Here is a 20,360-nt window from a genome sequence, read left to right as displayed (position 1 = left end):
TTTCAACCACTCGCCAAAATAAAATTATTTTCTATATAAAACATTTTTAAGTAAACAAAAAAGAAATGTTTTTAAACTCTGACATTGAGCCTTATTAAATTCTTGTGCTTTTAATAAAGCCCGGAATTAAAAATAAATTAAAAATAACAAAGGAATTAAATATTATTTTTCAACTTACTGTTAAAATGATTATTAATCACAAATACGAAATCCTTTAAGATCTATTTTACTAGTAAAACAATTATTTTTAATTTTGTCTATAATTAATATTTTAACTTTAAGAAATTCTGGCTATTTTAGTGCAATTTTAACTTATGGAAAATTAATATTATTGAAAATCGTTATTCTCTGTTGCAAGTCACATACATAATAAACAAATGACAATGGCTATAACAATAAATGTACAAATAGGTTTTATTTATTAATACATTATTTATAAAAAAGTATATTTATTCCAAAAAATTGATATACATATTTGTTTTTTCCTATAGTTATAAAGTTGATTAATATTATAACATGTTGTAATAAACCAATAAATAATGTATACTTATTAAATTTACAACACATTTTTATAAAAACGACTGATTTACCCACTTTGTTACGAACTTTCGTTGCACTGAATAAACGTGTTGCTTCCGGTATTAATTTTCTATTCAGTCTTTATCTACTTCCTTTAACATATCTTTTAAGCATATATTTTAAACATAAAACGGGTTTTTAAATTGAAAAGTGAGCCTTATTTAGTACTGGGCTTTATTCGGCTCAAGTACCTTATGTATTAGATGAATTTCAAAATGCATTGAATAAAGTAGTGCCAATACACAATCTGGATATGAAGAGATAGAATCTAAAAGAGAGAAACAATTGTAATTTATCATTACATTATTATATCTTTACATTACATTTTACGGCTTCCTCGAAATGGAGTCATAGTTTTAAAAGAATACACCAGATTGTTTCAAGAAAAATCAATAAATTTGTCACTTAAACGCAAACAGCGAATGAAGAGGAATTGAAGGAAAAAGATAATAAATATGTAAAAAACGTGAAGCCGAAAATTGGATTGATTGAAGAGATTAATGTATATAATTCTAATCAGTCGGGTTTCAATTTAGAAATGCACGTAGCACGCACATTATCCTTCATAGAAACATCAAAAGTTGAAATTAAGCACAATCCCTGAATTCTTATACTCATAATTATACGATACAAAATACAGCCCTTTGTATCTGCAAGCCGACATTTAATGTCCCCCTTGCTTATAGTTTTGAAAAAAAAAAGATGGCAAAATTAGACCAAGGATTGAGAAAGATTTATACAAAGCAGTTAATGTCCTCGTTTTAGCTTCTACTTCCGGGAAATTGACATCGGAGCTCGAAATTAAATGGTTTGAACAAATTTATTTATCTAACACTAATAAAAAATCTGTATTGCGTTTAGACTCATGGATAGGACAAAACAAAAAAAATTTAACATCATTAATAAATAAAAGGAAAAGAGATAAATATTTTGACGATTCTTGTCTCGCGAAACGACCGGTATGATTCAGCCATTGAATGTTTAAGAATTTTTTAAAATATTTTTCAGATATAATTATATTATATAATTATTACATAAATTTGCATGTCAGAAATAATATTTTAAAACTTCAATCTCTATTTATAATTAATTTTTATCTCCCAAATCCGTAAATCTTTTTAGATATGCGTGGTACAAGAGTGGTTATATTAAAGGAAAACTTTCTAAATGCAAGATGCCTGTAAATTTTTGTTTTAAAAATTGTGATCTTATTTGTGACTTCTGTCATGATGTGACAGTTTTTAAACGTGCTTGGTGTACAAAAGTGTATACGGCATTTTTTGACAACGCAAATGCCGAACGTCCTCATTATTGTAAAGATTTCCAGCAGTAAAAAGAAAGTAAAAAATAAATAAAAAATTTAAAAAATCAATAAAATTAAATCTAAAAAACCTATAAAAATATAATAATATAAAAGAGTCTTATAGTCAATAAAATAAAATAAAAAAATATTAACAATAAACGCCATGAAGCGGATATGGATGGGGCGCGCGTATAGAGATATAGGTATTTTTAGTTTATTTCTGAAAAATGTGTTTTTGAACTACAACTTTATCATATATGTTTGAATTTTGTTGTTAAATATGCTACCAGTTTTGATATAAGATAAATTTAAAATTTTGCAAAAATTTAAAAAGTCGGGAAATTTCGAGAAAAATGACATTTTCGAAAAATTTAAGCGAAATATTATAAAGTACACAGAAAGCCATAAAACTTTTATTTGAAACTCATATATTTTTTATCATTTTGACGGTATTACCTCAGGAATTAAAAAGTCGATTTTTTTCAAGAGCGCACGGACGGGTACGCGTACCATGCGTACAGAGAGGTTTTTAATTATTTTTGGAAAATGGAAATGTCGGAATATAACTTTATCATACATCGTTGAATTCGTAATAAAATAAGCTTTATTTTGCTTATAAAATAAAATAAAAATTTTGAAAAAAAATAGGAAGTTGTGGAACAAAACATAAAAAAATTTTTCTTAAAATTTTTTTATCATTTTTATAAAGTACTTTTCAAGCCATTCAACTTTTAATTAGAACATTTTTTCCTATCTTCTATAGTTTCGATGATATACGCTTTGAAAAAAAAAACGATTTTTTTCAAAAGGATGTTTCATCTCCTAAAAGTACGTATAGGCCACATAAAAAAATACGTGTCTCTTATTTTGACCTAACACCGTATGGCGGAAGTATTAACAATTGTACAGATACACAAGAGGTGAAGCGCCAGCAGTGGCCAGCACACACACAGAGAAAAAAGTTTCTTTAGATTCAGTATTCCTATTTATTTGACTAAAATTTGTTTTATTAAAATAACATATGCTTCTATTATTTGTTTGAATAATAATTTTGTTGTTTTGTTAAAAAAATCTCTTATTTGACAGAAATAGCACTATTATTTAAAGTAATATCTTTTAACCAAATAATATTATATGTTATTTGATTACAATAAGTATACGCAATCAATGAAACAAATAATTTATTTATATAAAAATGGCAACTTATGTTGAGAATGTATTTTTTATTTTATCAAACAAATGATTCATTTAGGACGAAGACATAATTGTTTCAAATTCAAATAATCGTACTTATTGATTCAAACATTTGTTTGTTTGGACCACTTTAAATAACTAATTTGTTTGGATACAATAACATTTATTAAGTTTAAAAAAATTGTTTTTTTTGTGCAGTATCTGTTCTTGAGACACATTTTATATTTTAGATATTGAATTATACATTCAATAGATAAACAAACCGATGTTCAGTTATCACTTGTCGTTTTGTTATCTTCTCCTTTGCGGTATTCCTTTAAACAAAACAATTTACAATTTACAATTTCAAATACGTATGTTTATTTTGACACATAAATCATGAAAAATTATTAGCCAACAGTATCTTAAAATATAGTTGCCTGAGATAACAAAAAAACAATGAATAAGGAATAGAAACGGCAATAAGTACACAGAAAAAACATTTTTGTGCAGATTTAAAACGAAATAATTTTATTACTTTGTAGCATTATAACATAAAAGATATTTTGTCATATAAAAGTTTGGTAAATTTTTATGTAATAAATAATAATATATTTTTCAAAAGAGTGAGGACAGTATTTGGAATTTGTGTATTAAAAGATAGAGAATGGAACAGAGAGTGGATTAGGCCTACGGAGAAAATCACTATAAAAAAGGCACGCCATGCTAATCTATGATAGGTGGTGTAGAAATGATATCATTTTCTTAATAATTACCTTTTAAAAAGTTTGAAAAATGTTATTGCCACGAAATGGTTTTAGAGGTGAAATCAGTTTTCACGTGTAAAGCGATTTTTAACTTTTCCTGATACCTCAAAAACCATTCAAAATTGTAAAAATGTTTTATATAAAAGTTCCATAATAAAATTATCTCTATTCATGTCAATATATTTGATTGAATATTTTTATAAAATAAATTTTTAAACAATTATTTTTTTTAATTTAGAAAATAATAATTTCTTTAATGTTATGAACGTGAATGAATAAAGATAATTTTATTGTAAATTTTTTGCATAAAACATTTTTTGATATATCGAATAGTTTTTGAGATATAACGGAAAAAGCTAAAAACCGCTATACACATAAGGGATGATTTCACCCCTTGCAACCGTATATTCACCGCAACTAATATTTTCTAAAATCATTTAATTATGTTACCTAAATGTATGTAAAATTTTATTAAAATGGGGTTGTGACACTTTGCGATGTCTCCTTATAAGTCTCTTTTTGTGGAGAATTCCAATCGTGCCGACCAATCACGCCAAAGATTACCATGCATTTTCGCAGAGTCGAATCGGCCCATCGTGGTTCACCCGAACGCTCACACTTGTGCTTTCGGATCGTGAACAGAATCAATATAAATTGCAATGTCTATAAAACATTGATTCAAGGAATATTAGATATTGCTGCAATGTCTCATCAATATTTTATTAAATTTTGCAATGTTGCTGCAATATTCACAATCTTGCGATACAATACTGAGGTATTGGTACAATATTAGTGTACTGGGTATTGACCAAGTCGTTTTATCAAATAATAATTCAGCAAAAGTGAGAAAAATATCTGAACAACAAAAGCAACAAAGTAATTTTAGCGACTTTAAAGATGATAAATTGGGAAACCGTGATTCGAATACCACTACGTCAACTATTAGGTTGTTCGGGAAGTTTGTTTCAAATTTTCTACGTAAGAATGCAACATTTTATTCTCACAGTAACTTTATTAAAGCAAATATGTTCCGTTTTGTTTAATGACCTTAGCCCATCTCTTAGGTAGCTGCATAATGTCCTTGCTCCAAAACAATTAAAGGCAAAAAATTGAAGAAGATGTATTTTTACGGTTTTCAAACACTCGATTTTTTCTCAAAGAAAATTTTTTAAGGAAAGAAATAGATAGTAATGAAGTGGTGCAATATATAGGGAGTATATAAGGAATGCGGAATAAGGAGTATATAAGGAATGCGGAAGAACATCCCAATCAAAGGTCAACAACTTTCTACGGATGGACAAAGAAACCCAAGAAAAGTTCTTCTCAGCATCTTGTGCAATTTCAAAGCTTTGGTGTATCATGAGCTTCTTCAGCTAAACGAGACCATCAACGCAGAGAAGTACAAACACCAGTTGGATAAATTAAATGCTGCCAATGCACAAAAGCGCCCTACATTGGTCAGCAGGCTTAAAATTGTCTGTCACCACGATAACGCCAGACCTCATTTTGCAATATCCATCCGTAGAAAGTTGCTAGCCTTTGACTGGGATGTTCTTTCTCATCTCCCATATTCTCTCTCAATATTGCCCCATCTGTGACTAATAGTTATTTCTATCTTTAAAAAAATTTCTTTGAGAAAAAAAATCAAGTCTTTAGAAGCCGTAAAAATGCACCTTGATCAATTTTTTGTCAGTAAGAACCCTTTGTCTTGAAGCAACGACATTATGCAGCTACCTGAGAGATAAGCTAAAGTAATAGAACAAAACGGAACATATTTGCTTCTGTTATATATGTACATAAAAAAATAGTGCCTAAGATTGACATCTTATGATGCTCTCAAATAGTAAAATTTCCAATTCGTATTATCAGCGTTCCAATTTCGCCGCATCATGTCTACCTCCACCGGGAGACTCGCGGCTTGCGCGTAACGAACAGGATTGCGCTGCTCACTCTCCTGTGCTTAATTCTTCTAAAAAAAAAACACGCAGTTCCGAGTACATACCTTTGTGAAATATAGACTGAGTTATTCTAAAGAAGAAGTAACTTTATTCTGCCTGGTCCTCTCCAACGACGAATACAACAGCTTCAATAAAATTACTGTGAGAATAAAATATTGCGTTCTTAACTTACTAAGAAAATTTGAAACAAACTTTTTGAACAACCTAATATTAAACGTAAGAAAAAAAACTAAAAGATGTAAAATCAAAAATTAATTTTTTATTACAAACGCATCTTCTTACAAATTTGTAAGACTTCATGTAACAAACTTAAAAAATAAAAAAATTTGTTGCTACTTTTTTTATTAAAATGTGAACATTAAACTTTATTTTCCAATAATAATTTATTAAATTTCATTGATTTGTTGAAAAATTATAAATTTCTAACATATTTCTACCACGCTTAAATTTTGGATTAAATATTTGCCAAAATAAACTATTTAAATTGTATGTTTTTATAATATAATGTATAGATTTATACTTAAATATACTTAATATTTAGTTTCTATATCTTTTTTAATCAAGCAAAACAGCTTACTCGAAATCCGTCGAAGATATTTTTCGCAGTTTGCTGATAGTTAAGGAACGGATTTCTTGCGTCGATAATACAATGTCATAATTCTTCTCAAGAGTTTGCTTTATCTCCATGTCCATTAGAGAATCCAGACCTAAGTCGCCTAAGGTAATATTGGGATTAATCGAATCAATGTCTTTAATACCTACGACATTAGCAACGGTTGCGACAAGATCAGCTTTGTTGCCATCGTCAGACTTATACTTTTTAGCGAACACCGTAGAAGCAAGAACTGGATGCGGTTCTTGAAGGAATATATCCATCGTTGCGAGACAACTCGATATGTGTTGTGGTATAGTTCCGCTCACCTCGACGTCATTACCTCCCATCATTTCTGAAAAAGTAAAAACGTAAGAGAAATTGTGTATATCCAAAATCAATAAATTTAAAACAGCGTTATATAAAATACGCATAAAGTATTGTTTTATTATTTTACTTAAAGTCAAACGTTTTAGAAATAGTCTAAAATAATTATTGAGATTTTAGAAAAACAAAGAAAAAGCAAAGATTGGAAACCATTTATTTAAAAATTTGATTAAAGAAAAATACATTCCCATTTTCTCGAAACATTCCGTATAATAATATATTACCCATGACTAAGCCAACATCTCTGATGGCACCCCATTGAATGGCGAGACCAGGTAAACCATTAGACTGCCTCTCTTCCATCATTCTCTCCATTGTCGAGTTTGCAAAAGCATAGTTGGTTTGACCAATACTACCGCGACCGCTTGACCAAGACGAAAACACCACAAAATAATCTAGCGATAGGCAGAGCTTCCTCGATATCGCGTCTAAATTTCTTGTAATATTGACTTTTGGTGAAATAACCGCTTTGAAATCGGCTTCTTCCAGGTTTTCGATCAGGGCATCACGTATGACGACTGCCAGATTAAATACACCACCTACCGGAGCCAACCGGTTACTTTCTTGGATCAAGCATTGGGCACCTGATGTTGTCGTAACATCTTCTGTGAAAATAATGATTTTTACGCCGTTTTCGCGCCAGCGGCGCACACAAAATGCCTGATAACCGGTGCGTATGCCTGAGCGTGATACGAGAACGATGAATTTAGCACCACGGCTAATCATCCAGTCGGCCAGTTCTAGACCAAATCCGCCGAGACCGCCGACCAAGATGTATGATTTCTCTGGATTCATGTAAGTACGCGGAATTGCTGCTACTGCCTTTGGCGTTGGTAGGATTTGCTTCCTCGGTTCCTCATCACGGATTTTCAGTAATACTTTGCCGAAATAATTGCCCGTTACTTTGAATCTAAATCCCTGCTCGAGTTGTTGTTCTAAAAAAACAGTTGATTGGAGCGGACGTACCGCGCCATTCTTGATACCCTCTGAAACAAGTTTTACTAGTTTCTTTTTTATTGCCCTGTCCTTTTCTCCCACGTTTTCTCCAAATAATGTATCCAATAATATATCATGGAAAGACGTATTGTTCGAAAACATTGACATTTCTATACGATTGTCATTTGACAAATTAAACTTGCCGGCTTCTAGAAAACGGCCATAATATGCGAGACACCGAATGCTAGCTTGCAACTTTTCCTCTCCTAGTGAATTCAGTACGACGTCGACTCCACGTCCTCGAGTCTCAACACGTATAAATTGTTCGAAACTCGTATCTCTAGAATTGCCGATGTGTCTGTCGTTCAATTGCGGGAAGATTTTCTTGAGATATTCTCTCTTCTCCAGCGAATCGACAGTAGTGAAGACTATACAACCAGCATGCAACGCAATGGCAATCGCTGCTTCACCGACACCGCAATTAGCAGCATGGATTAATACGCTTTCGCCTGCTTTCAATCGACCCCGTATAAATAGAGCATAGTAACTAGTAGCGTAAGCAATAGGTATAGTTGCGGCTTCTTTCAAAGTCCATCTGTCAGGTACATCCCAAAGAAAATCAAGATCCGCTACTACAGTGGTCGCTATTCCTTTAGCTTCAACTATGCCCATCACGCGACGACCTTCAGCGTCTCTTCCGGAGAATTCATGTCCCAATACGCACTCTTTCGTAGCCACATTTCGTGGCAAGACGTCTGGTGGTAGTTTGTCACTCGCCAACATAATATCTCTATCATTTGTATAATTTTTTTTTTTTTTCAGTAGAAATTCCACATTATCTAAATTTTCAATGAATTATTTCTGAAGAATACTAAGTTGAAACTTACCTGACGTTTATTGGAGCATAGTATACGTAACAAAGTTTCTTATTAAGAAAATTGCGGTAGAAACTTAATGGGCTTTTAATCCATTTCAAGCTGCTGAGGTCACCTATTTTCAACGTATTGGCATATACATGATGCACCTGTAAACAGGATACATCCAAAGGTACGTGTCGATAACTGCCCCATTGTCCTCCTTTCAGCACATTGGCAGTCAATCCTTTGTTTAACTGTTCTGCGTAAAACTTCTCGGTTAAGTCAAACTTGGGAGCATTCTTGTCCTGGATAAAAACGTATCGTGCATTTGTATTGCCTGTTTCGCGTCGTATGCAGGTCATGAGTCCGACTAAGCCTGTGAATAAAACAGTTAAGATTTTGACTTAATTACTTTGCTTTTATTCTGAACTTTAGCATTAGGAGACAATTGAAAAAAAGATTTAAAAAGTTTCGAAATAATTTTTTATCTAAATATCTTATATTTTTTAATACTTTACCAAGCGTTTCTTCGTCCTGGGATACAAAGAGCACTTCTTGATTTTTGCTATCAGATTTCTTCAACGCTGTTTTTACATCCTCCAGCCACGAGAGATTTTTGTCTGTGATTTGTATTACCACCGGTTGTCTCTTTTCTTCCCGTTTCTTCAGCAACAAGTAAGTTTTTCCTACTGGATCGGTTTGTTTCCCAGCCAATGATAGATCATTTTCTTTTAACGCAGTCTTCAAATCCAAGTGCACAGCATTTTCTTCCAGAAGAATGAAACAACCAGGTTTTAAAGCAGCAACCAAATTTTTGAGAATGACATAAGACTTATTCGACAGAACATCCGCCGCTATGACAAAGTGCACATCTCGAGCAGGAGGTACCTTTTCTACGTCTCGCACTGCGATGTTAGCATTAACGTTAATTTCATTTAAATCCTGTATGTAATTGTCGATAGAAGTTGCAATTACTTGTAAATCAATCTGTAACAAACAAAGTGACTTTGTAGTAACTTTAAATTCTGAAAAGAGATCTGTTGAGACATTACAAATTACGTGGTACTATGAATTTTGAATTGAAAAGTATTACATTTTGAACATTTAGGTTTCTTGTATTTTAAATAACATAAACAATATATTAAAATTTTGCAATACACTTACGATAGGCGATATCAGGTCATTATTGAAAATATCGAATATAATCGGCGCCAAAAAATTTTTTACAACTCGTTTGCCTGCAACTTCCACGGTTTTTAGTTTCAATGCCATCATGTTTTCACACATAATTTGCAAAAGGACAGTAAGTGCGTATATTTTTCCTCCCTTTGGATGGTCTATATTATGCGAATTTTTATAAGGCACAAAAGTGTATCGTTCATACTTAAGATCAGCTTGAGTTTGCCGTCGTCGACGTGCCAAAGAAAGTTTTAGCCCTCTGAGCTCGATTCCACCCGATTTAATAATTTCGACGTCCTTATAGTGATACACCGGTAATCCACCATCTTCTGGTAATTCATCCACCAATCGTTTATGAAAAATGGGATTGATCGCGGCGTATTGGATACGCTTTGGTACATACATTAGCCTATGGTTAGCAGACATAATGCCAAACTGAAGCATAGCATCTATGTACGGAATCCACTGATTGAACCAGTACAATTGACCGGTAATGACGTAATTATCGCAAGATTTGATTCCTTGAAAGATATCGCGATATTCGCACCCGCGCAATCTAAATTCCTTATAAATATCTTTGGAGGTTAATGGCAAAATCTCCTCATCGGTAGGCGTTACTGGTGTTGGCAGCAGCTCCAGTTGATCTTTCGCGATAGTTTCGGACACGCGGACGTTTCCACTGACGATGATTGTAGCGCCCTCACAGATTTCAAAGTCGCCCGTTCCTTCAAAAATAGTTATCGAGAATTTCACCGTTGTCTCTTTCGGCAGAAGTGTGGCTCGCTGAAAGCGCACGTTCTCGAATACCACCGATAATTTTTCAAAATCGATACCACGTTGTTCCGCCAAAATTTTCCATACTAACAGAATATAGCCAGAAACTGGAAAATATACTCGTCCATCTATCTGATGTCCAGCTAGATATGCATCTGTTTCTTTTGATATATTTATTTCGACTACATGCTTTCCCAAGTGGCTTGATGTCTGATTGAAATTAGGCACATCCCAAGCGGTGGAATGGTCCCACTTGATTAGAGGCCCGATCATCGGTGTTCCTCTACTGACCGGAAAACTTATCGGCGGATATAATTTTGAGATATCAAGTTTTACACCAGCATTATACATCTTACCCACATTAGACAGTAAAAAAGCCAGGTTGTTCGAATGATTCCGATTGTGGAGACCAATATGGGTTACCGTTGGTGGTAACGATCTTCGCAAAATTGTTTGTAGCAAACAGTGCGGCGCAATTTCGATTGTTATCGCGTTCTCTGGAATATGCGCCATCGCTTCTTGGAAGAGTACAGGAGAGAGTAAATTATTTACGTGATACGCAGACGAGCTAGTCTGTGCGAGCGGACTGTCCCATGCAGACTCGGGGATGGAACTGGAAATCCATCTGGCTGATCTTTGTTTCGGATTCGGGATTACTTTGTCGAGATAATCACGTAGCTTTGGCCCGGCCGAGGCGATGTATTTGCTGTGAAATGCAAAGCCGGAACTTTTTACCTTCTTGACGAAGATATTTTTGCTTTTAAGCGTTTCTGCAAACTTTTGCACAGACTCAATTGGACCGGAAATCGTGACCAAGTCTTTGGCGTTGTGACAAGCTGGAAAGATATTTGGTGGACATACTTTTCTGGCCTCCTCCCAACTCAAACCAACTGCCGCCATAGCGCCCGATTCCAACTTAGAGTCCACAATCACCTTACCTCTATAGTAAGCCGCTAAGACCGTTTGCTCTAATGTAAACGCACCGTCAGCATATGCACACGCTAATTCTCCCGTGGAGTGTCCGACTATACCATCCGGCGATATACCTATCGACGTTAGGACATCTACAAGAGCGACCTGCATACTCGTGATAGTCACAAAGGAATTCATTACTTCTTCGATTATTTCGTCAGTTGCGTTCAAGATAATATTCATGAGGTCGATGCCATGGGGTGCCAACGCGTCCGCGCATCGTTGCAAACTACGTTGAAAAGTTTCAATGCCGAACAATTGACGTCCCATGCCCGCCCATTGTGTGCCCATACCGGAAAATATGAACCAAACTGGACGCCTTTCTTTAGAGCTCATTATCTCACTCACTTCACGTGTGCCATTGATGTTAAGTATTTCGTAGCCGCGAATATCGTGGCCAGAAATATCATTATTGTGAATTATTCGTAATAACGAAAGAAACTCATCGTCATTACAATACTCTTGTGCTTTATTTAATAAAGTATGCACACCTTCTTTTGTTCGACCTGATACTGCAACCAACTTGGGCAATAATTCTGTGATGTTCAATGGCGATGACGGTTTTGATTTTCTTTTTGGATTGCTACTGAGAATGACATGCGCGTTTGCGCCGCCAAAGCCAAACGAATTGATGCCCACGAGACCACCGTTCCATGGTGTGGCCTTGTCGACCACTCTAATGCGTCCTTCCTTTAAGGCAGGAATGTCTGGATTCGGTGTATTAAAGTGCAAATTGGCCGGTATCACGCCTGTTTCCATCGCGATTAATATCTTGGCGATCGAGCATAATCCACTGGCTGGTTCCGAGTGACCCATGTTAGATTTGACCGAGCTTATTAGTAAGGGAATCTTCCGGTCTTTGCAGAATAGTTTGTCGATCGAAGTTACCTCCACCCTATCTCCTACTTTAGTACCGGTACCGTGAGCCTCTACGTAACTCACGTCCACGGGATTAATTCCAGCCTCGGTATAAATTTCACGCATCAATTCATACTGCTTTTCACCATTGGGATACGTAATACCCTCGGATTTGTAGCCGTCTATATTTGTCTTTGTTCGAATTACTGTCGCGTATACTCGACGCGCATCCTTTGCTTTCTGCAAATATATTGCCACCACCGCATCAGCCCTTACGTAACCGTTAGCCGAAACGTCAAATGTTTTGCATTTGCCATCTTGGGACAGCATATTTAATTTCAGACACTGCAGTGAGTAATTTGGTCTCAACACGAGATTCAGTCCACCGACGATTGCAGCATCGCATTCGCCGGCACGTATTGCGCTTACAGCTTGATGTGTGGCATACAAGGAGGAGGAACAAGCCGTATCTAATGCGTAACTAGGTCCATTAAAGTCAAATGCATAAGAAATTCTGTTGGCGAACATGGATCTGGAACTGCCGAGCAGATTGTATCCTGGAAGCAAGTGCAAATATCTCAAATTTTTTTTCATCATCTTGTGTCATCTTTCTAACGCCATATGATATTTATAATAAATATTAAAATATGAACAACAATTATTTACACGTATATTTAGAGAAAAATTATGTTTAAGTTAAAGAAATTGTTTCTTTACTAGATTTCTTTCAAATAAAGTATTTTTGAAGAAAATAAAAACTTATTTGATTTTAAGGAGTTAGGTTATTAATTCTTTTATAGTAAATAAATTATTCCTTTAATTTATTAATTTAATTTAAACAAATAATTTTTTAATTTAAAGGAATTGTTGATAGTAATGTAAGAAATAGTTTAGTTCTAATTATTTTAATATATTTCTTTCATTTAAAAAATGATTTGCGTTGCACAACCATGCTATTTCTTTTTTAATTCTAATAGGAAAAAAAATAACCAAGATATTTTTTCAAATCAAAGAAAATTTCTTTAATTGCAATGCTATACTATTTTTTTAATCATATCTACAAATTTCTTTGATTCAAATTTTTTTTAAATCAAAGAAACTTTTCTTGATGTAATATCTTGCATCCGTATCATTATAGTAATTTTTGTATTTTAAATAAATTTTTAGATTTCTAAAATCTATAATTGTAATAATTTTTTAGTTTTCTTTACGTTTAAATAAAGCTTGAATACCTTGTTCTGAGGCAGATAGAAAAAATTAAAATAGTTATCTGAAAAAATATTTTGGCACCATATTCTATAGTATACAAACCATTTATGATTTCTGGATCTCTCATCCAAAATTCATCCGATTCCGAGGTAGAGATACCGACGAATACACCGGTACGCGATCCTCTCACGGTCGTGGGATTGATACCAGCGTCAATTATGGCTTCATAGGTTGATTCTAACATTAAACGAAGCTGTGGGTCCATTGTCTGTGCCTGTTTAGAATGTATTCCAAAAAAAGTAGCATCAAAGTGGCTGAGGTCCTTTATCTTGGCACATCTGGCTGGTAGCCCGTACAAGCCCCTTGGCCATCTGCGCTCATCGTCAGTCACCATGTCAACTTCTTTTATTAAATTATTTTTAAACTCCTCGATATTAGATGACTCGGGAAAACGACCTAGAAAAAAGTATTTGATCGATCGATACGTTACGCTCCCATAGCAAACCGGCAAGTCATGATCGACAATTACCTGATATGCCCGTGATGACAATATCGTTATCGGAATACGGTACTTCATTTCCAATGATGGACTCCCGCGTCATAGAAGAGTTGACACTTTCAAACTCTGCATACATCTTGCTGTAAAAGATTTGTATTAATCTTTTTTCACTCTGAATTTGCAAAAATAAAACCAATTTGATCTTTTTTATGTTTTTCAATACATTCGTGTCAATACATCTGTGGGTGAAAGAACTCACAAAGAAAGTGAGCAAAGTGTCCGCTTCAGATTTAAACGAGCTTTTAATATGTTGTAGTACGGCTAAAAATAAAAGACACGTATTTTTTTATACGTGCTCAATTTCATTTTTAGAGGATAAATCACCCCTTTGAAGAAAATTGGTTTTTTTCTTATGTAGCGAATATCGTCAAAACTATAAGAAATAAAAAAAAATGTTTTAAAAATAAAAGTCGAATGGCTTGAAGGGTACTTTATAACTGCAAAATAGTTTTTTTTTATTTCTTTTTTATACTGTTTTTCACTACTTATCTATTTTTTTCAAAATTTTTTTTACGCAAAATAAAGCTTTTTTTTCATTATAAATTCAACGATATAAGATAAAGTTATGTTCCGACATTTCCATGTTTCAAAAATAATTAAAATCTTTTCTATACGCATGGTACGCGCACCTATCCGCGCGTTCGTGCGCTACGGAAGTGATTATTTAATAAAAACCAGAAAGTGGCATTTCTCTCCATTTTGCCCGACGGTTGGAGTAAGATAGAGTATCTCCGCGGACAAGGTAAGATACCTTTGCGTTTTTAGCTTAATTTTTTTCTCATACGTTTCTTTGGTTCCTATCTAATTTTATTTTGTACTTTTCTTGCTCTCTTCTTTTCTTTCTTTGCCTCTGTCTGTTTCCTCGTTATTATATTTCCTTGTAGTTATAAGGAAATCCCAAAAAGTCTAAATTGTGGTCTATAACGCAGCTGTCTAATTCGCTGACTCCTGGGTAACTTTTGATGATCGAGGAGCTGCATCTAACACGTATGCTCAATTGTGATTTCTGCATTCGAATCGCGCGATACAGGCAATACCCCGTCTTACCTCCCTTCCCTTTCTTGCCCTACCTTCCCCTATATGTTCTACAGATGTAAAAAATAGTATCAATGGATTTGTTTTTTATTGCTGAACTAGATTGCACTAGAATTTTTCTTCTCACTTTGATCAAATTTCACAAATATATCTACTTTATTTTAACTATAGAAAGTATACACTAGTTTAGCATCAAAAAACAAGAGTAATGTGTTACCGAAAAGTACAAATCAATAAATGGCGTTATCTTCTTGCGTTTAACGGTTCACAAAAGGTGATTTGACGAATTTGATATTATACTAATTTCTAAAGTTTGATTTTTTATGTTTGGTTGAAGGTGTAAATACATTTAAAAATAGTACAATTTTTAATGTGTCAAAGAAACTAAATTTTTTGGAAGAATGTTGTAAACCTATGCGTCAAAGTAAGATAATTATAGTATGCAAAAATAATTTGTATATAAAAGATATTTTGAAAAGCATAATATAGAAAGAAAAAAATTATTATTTGATTCAAATGGGATGATAATCAGAATTTTATGATACAAACGTAAAATTAAAGAGTATTGTGCAATTTTCTTGGACAAAAGTAACTCGGGCACGTATAATCAACCAAATATGTATGATTTTTTGTAAATTGTTTTGTTTAAACCAGAGCTGTCCAAGTTTTGTACTTTTAGGTTTGAGATAGAAATGTGTAGGTGTTTATACCTATTGCCGTTCCTTACTTCACTGCTGCTTGTCGTAGTGTGCGATTTTATTATAAGATGCTATTTTTAAAACTTTATTTACAATACATTTATCTTTAAAAAGTTATATGTATAATTAATATACTGATAACAAAACAAAATACATATATAATTAATGTTATTATCTTTCTAACAGGTTTTTGTTATCATATACTTAATTCAATATACTTTATTCATAAGTACATGTTACTTTACGGGTAATGTGAAAAACTATCTCTGGCAATACAATAACGTTTTAAAAACATTTTTAAAATGTACACTTTAAACTTTTTGGACATATTAAAAACATCCAAATTAGATTCTGGATATCTTAAAAACGTTTTAAAAACATCTAATGTTGTCCTTTTAGACTTTTACCAAAACATCTATCATATTTTAGAACGCATTGGGTCCAACTGAATTAAATTAATACATTTATTAGGAGCTCCCGCCCGCATAAAGAAACATTTTCCCCACCCTAAGCGCTCCGGCGTCTTGAGAAACAATATTGTCTACGCCAATCTTTTTAGTGCCTCTTTTAAGATACTTGTAGGTTACAAGCGATCATCCAATGCAAAAATATTTTTTCATTTGCGCATTTCATTTTTATATGTTTATATCTTTAATATTTGTTCACATGTAACAAACAGATTATCAACAGCAACAATCATTCTTACAACAAGTACAATTTTGTATACAGCATAAATGTCGACAAAACATAAAAAATATTTTGCATTTACTATGTAAAAGTTTTGATTAGCAACAATATGATGTTGAAACTACAATCGCCAGAAAAGAAAAAAATTTCGCATTGCAATTAGAAGAATTGATTAAAGATGCTATTGATAATTACACATTTATGGATAATTACACATTTATTACACTACTTTAAGATTTAAAGATAAAATTCAGATCTTGTTAGAAATGAAAAAGATTATGAAAATTGTTATGAAGAAATAATGAAAGATAATAAAAAAATAAGAATTAACATAGATCTTGATTATAAACGAAAGTTGAATTTTGGCGTTCTGGTAAAAAAAAAATTTTAAACTGTAAAATACAGGTACAAGAAGGTCACAAAGAGAAAACTTTTATATAAATGGAAAACACAAATTGTTACAGATGGAACGAGTAATAAAAAATTATTGAAACTTTCCAAGTATGTATTAGATCAATTTGAAAATGCATTAAATAAATCAATGTCAATATACGATCTGGATATAAAGAGGTAGAATCTAAAAGCGAGAAATGATTGTAATTTATCATTTCATTTGTTCACGGCTTCCTCGAAATGAATTCATAATTTTAAAATAACACACCAGATTGTTTCAAGAAAAATCAATAAATTTGTCACTCAATCACAAACAGTGAATAAAGAGAAAGGAAAAAACTAACAAATTTGTGGAGAACTGTGAAGCCGAAAATTGCACTGATTGAAGAGGATAATGTATATAATTCTGATCAATCAGATTTCAATTTGGAAATGCATGCAGGGCGCACATTATCCTTCAAAAAAACATCAAAAGTTGAAACTTTAGCACAATCCTTGAATTCTCTAACTCATAGTTATACAATACAGGTACAACTCTTTGTATCTGCAAACTGACATTTAATGTTCCCCTTGCTTATAGTTTTGAAAGAAAAAAGTGGCAAATTCAGGCCAAGGATTGAAAAAGATTTATACAAAGCAGATTATATCCTTGTTTTAGCTTCCGCGAAATTGACATCAGAGCTTGCAATTGAATTTATTAATTACAAATATTTTTTTGGACCAATAGTGTACCAACACAATGATAGTAAGAAAGCCATTCCTCGGTCGTAGCTAGATCTTAGTGCTTTTATTTATTCGTGTGATTTTATATACTTCTTCGAATTTAACCAGAATGTGCGCCGAAATTTTTTCCGGTCGTAACACAGCATGTTGAATAAGAATTAGTAATATCACTGTTTTTAAATTTATTAAGTTTGAAGAAATTGTTTTCTCTGTGTACTTATTGCCATTTCTATTTTTTATTTATTGCTTTTTTATCATAGCATGCAATTGTATTATAACATATTGTTGGTTAATAATAATTTATCATGATTTACCCAATAAATATTGGATATTCTATGTATATACATGTAATGTTCGTAATATGAAAAAAAATATCCTGTATTTATCATGTGCATACATAGAATATTCAGAAATGTATATACAATATATTTATAAATATTTACAAAATATTGTATGAATATACGTGGTATGCATATTCATTCAAGATAATAGTTGGAATATACAGGGTGTGAGAAAAGTTCCGGGACGGCGAAATATCTCGAAAACTAAGCATTTTAGAAAAAAATGTTTCAGATAAAAGTTGTAGGGTTTCAAAAGATCTATTTACTGATCTTATCAGTTTAACCTTAGATAGCGTCGCCAAGGTCAGATCGAAATCACATTAACTTTTTTAAATGGAACTGCCTACTTTTTATTGCATATTCTTGTAGCTTATCTCAAGACCTTTCCAAAACACTATAAACAAATTTATTTTCGTTAAGTATTTTTCGAGTTGTGAAGCTTGAAGGTTACAGTACATTACAGCTTTCAAGCCTCACAACTCGGAAAATACTCAACGAAAATAAACTTTTTTGTATTGTTTTGGAAAGGTCTCAAAATTGATTACAAGAAAATGCAATAAAAAATATGCAGGGTGTTTAAAAAGTCCCGGACCGGTTGAATGTCGCGGACCATGTCTTTTTGTTTAGACGCGGATGCGACAAAAGGTACCACGGAGGTGTTAGGATTGTTAATTTCCGTTATTCTATCCGCAATTTCCGCTAATTTTTGTAGATCCTGCTCATTTATTGCCGCTAGGATCGCTCTATGAGAGTCAGGAAGCTGCTCGATAAATAGAGACCGAAGAACTTGTGGACTGCATTGTCCATTGTTAAGATTTTTCATTCGGTTTAATAAATGTGAGGGTTTTTGATCCCCTAAGACTTGACCTTTCAATAGGGTCCGCAAGCGCGACTCGGGAGAAATTGCATAAACGGATAGAATACGCTCTTTGAGGCTATCAAATAAATTATCGATCGGAGGATCGGCTTTGAGTAAATCCGCGATATGCGCGATTACATCGCTGTCAAGGCCGGTGAGGAGATAATCCGCCTTGGTTCGGTCAACGGTAATTGCCGCGACTCGTAATGACGCCTCTACTTGGAGAATCCATGCCTCGGGTTCGCTTTTCCAAAACGGCGGGATCTTAGGAGCGCGATAAGCTTCAATGCGCGGCGGTTCGTCAGTCATGATGACGACGGTATGAGTCGAGTAACAAAAACGACTGTTACAACCAGAACGCAAAAACTGGCGTAACAACAAGCGCCCAACCGCGCGAACAGTTATTGAAGACAGCGCACTATTGAAATATGACTAGACAGAGCGTACGCGACAGAGACGCGAAACGACCGCTAAATCATTGAGTTACCACTAGTGCGTAACGTTGAGTTAAGTCGCCGGCAACACGACGATGTTGCTATTCGATGTGTTCAGAGGAACCTCGAAACAAAATGACTTCACAAAAGGACGTGAGAAGTCGGTACGCAATAGTAATGGTACTGGCGTAACGTTACGATGCGAATGACGCCACGATAGAAACGCATATATCCTGTGCGAATACTAAAGCGACGTAGCTAGACGTTTAACGGAAAGTTGGCTTGCGAAATTTTAATATCTGCCATAAATAGGCGTACGAAACGAGCAAGAAAATTACAATGTCGTTGAGCGGTAGCCGCTGTTCGAAATGCACCAATGGCATGCGAACATGATACAGCGCTGTTGCTACGCGCGAGGATTCTCGATTTGAAATGCCGGGTCAAACGCTTGATGCGGACGCGTACGCTGGCACAGGCAAATAAGAAAGATAGTACGTTATGAGGACGAAGGTCTCGGTGATCTTGAAGAGACGGAATGCACCGTCGAGATCTGCGATGAGCTGCGAAGATCGTTGATGACCTGATGTACGCCTCAATGTCGGATGATGCGTCGCAAAATATTGCGTAACGCCACGACGGTTGCAGAGAGCTGCAACGAGCTGCGATGAGCTGCGAATAGTCGCAATATGCTGCGCAGTGCCACTGAAGAAGACGTAGCTAGCCGATGCATCAGGAACAGCCTCGCCGGGGATGCGAAATCCGTCGAACAGGCCGCCCGTTGAAACGCGATGGCTGGAAAGTTTTCGTCGAATTGCGTGTCTTTTTAGCGACGTCGCCCAATGGCGTGTCGTTGCACGAATGGCTTTGCCGGCCGGCACGAAGGCATTTCCCTTTTCAGGAAAATCTGCGTCGTTCGCCAAGAATGCTGAGCGAGGAGGTTCTGGAACAGAGAAAAATGCCGTCGCGTGTCCCCCGGGAAGCCGGTGGACTACGCACGGGCCTTGACGAGACAATTTCTCGAAGCGCGCACCGAAACGACCTATCACGTCGGGGTCACCAATGTGGGCTATTGCAGTAGCCCGGGAAA

General features: G+C 34.3%; 2 protein-coding genes across 2 annotated transcripts; both read right to left on the bottom strand.

The window, feature by feature from the left end:
• Positions 1-6,021: 6,021 nt before the first annotated feature.
• Positions 6,022-19,884, bottom strand: LOC105198903 (fatty acid synthase). The gene is made up of 8 exons (XM_039453353.1): positions 19,769-19,884; positions 14,074-14,183; positions 13,647-14,000; positions 9,717-12,892; positions 9,071-9,539; positions 8,583-8,928; positions 6,984-8,485; positions 6,022-6,727 (listed from the first exon to the last, which is right to left on the bottom strand). The coding sequence occupies exons 2-8, from the start codon at positions 14,177-14,179 to the stop codon at positions 6,354-6,356; spliced, it is 6,327 nt and encodes a 2,108-aa protein (XP_039309287.1). The 5' UTR covers positions 14,180-14,183; positions 19,769-19,884; the 3' UTR covers positions 6,022-6,353.
• On the bottom strand, positions 17,068-19,148 carry LOC120358706. Its single transcript, XM_039453747.1, has 2 exons — positions 18,573-19,148; positions 17,068-17,100 (listed from the first exon to the last, which is right to left on the bottom strand). The coding sequence occupies exons 1-2, from the start codon at positions 19,146-19,148 to the stop codon at positions 17,068-17,070; spliced, it is 609 nt and encodes a 202-aa protein (XP_039309681.1).
• Positions 19,885-20,360: the final 476 nt, after the last annotated feature.

Source organism: Solenopsis invicta, chromosome 9 (assembly GCF_016802725.1).
Source record: "Solenopsis invicta isolate M01_SB chromosome 9, UNIL_Sinv_3.0, whole genome shotgun sequence".
In the NCBI taxonomy this organism is placed as follows: Eukaryota; Metazoa; Arthropoda; class Insecta; order Hymenoptera; family Formicidae; genus Solenopsis; species Solenopsis invicta.
This window is presented reverse-complemented; position numbering and strand designations above follow the sequence as displayed.

Coding starts and splice junctions, on each gene's coding strand:
- LOC105198903 (XM_039453353.1), bottom strand. CDS start 14,179: ATGTATGCAGAGTTTGAAAGTGTCAACTCTTCTATGACGCGGGAGTCC. Junction 8,929..9,070: donor CCAGGACGAAGAAACGCTTG/GTAAAGTATTAA, acceptor TTTTATTCACAG/GCTTAGTCGGACTCATGACC. Junction 8,486..8,582: donor TATGCTCCAATAAACGTCAG/GTAAGTTTCAAC, acceptor TACAAATGATAG/AGATATTATGTTGGCGAGTG.
- LOC120358706 (XM_039453747.1), bottom strand. CDS start 19,148: ATGACTGACGAACCGCCGCGCATTGAAGCTTATCGCGCTCCTAAGATC. Junction 17,101..18,572: donor TGGTCCGCGACATTCAACCG/GTCCGGGACTTT, acceptor TCTCGCTTTTAG/ATTCTACCTCTTTATATCCA.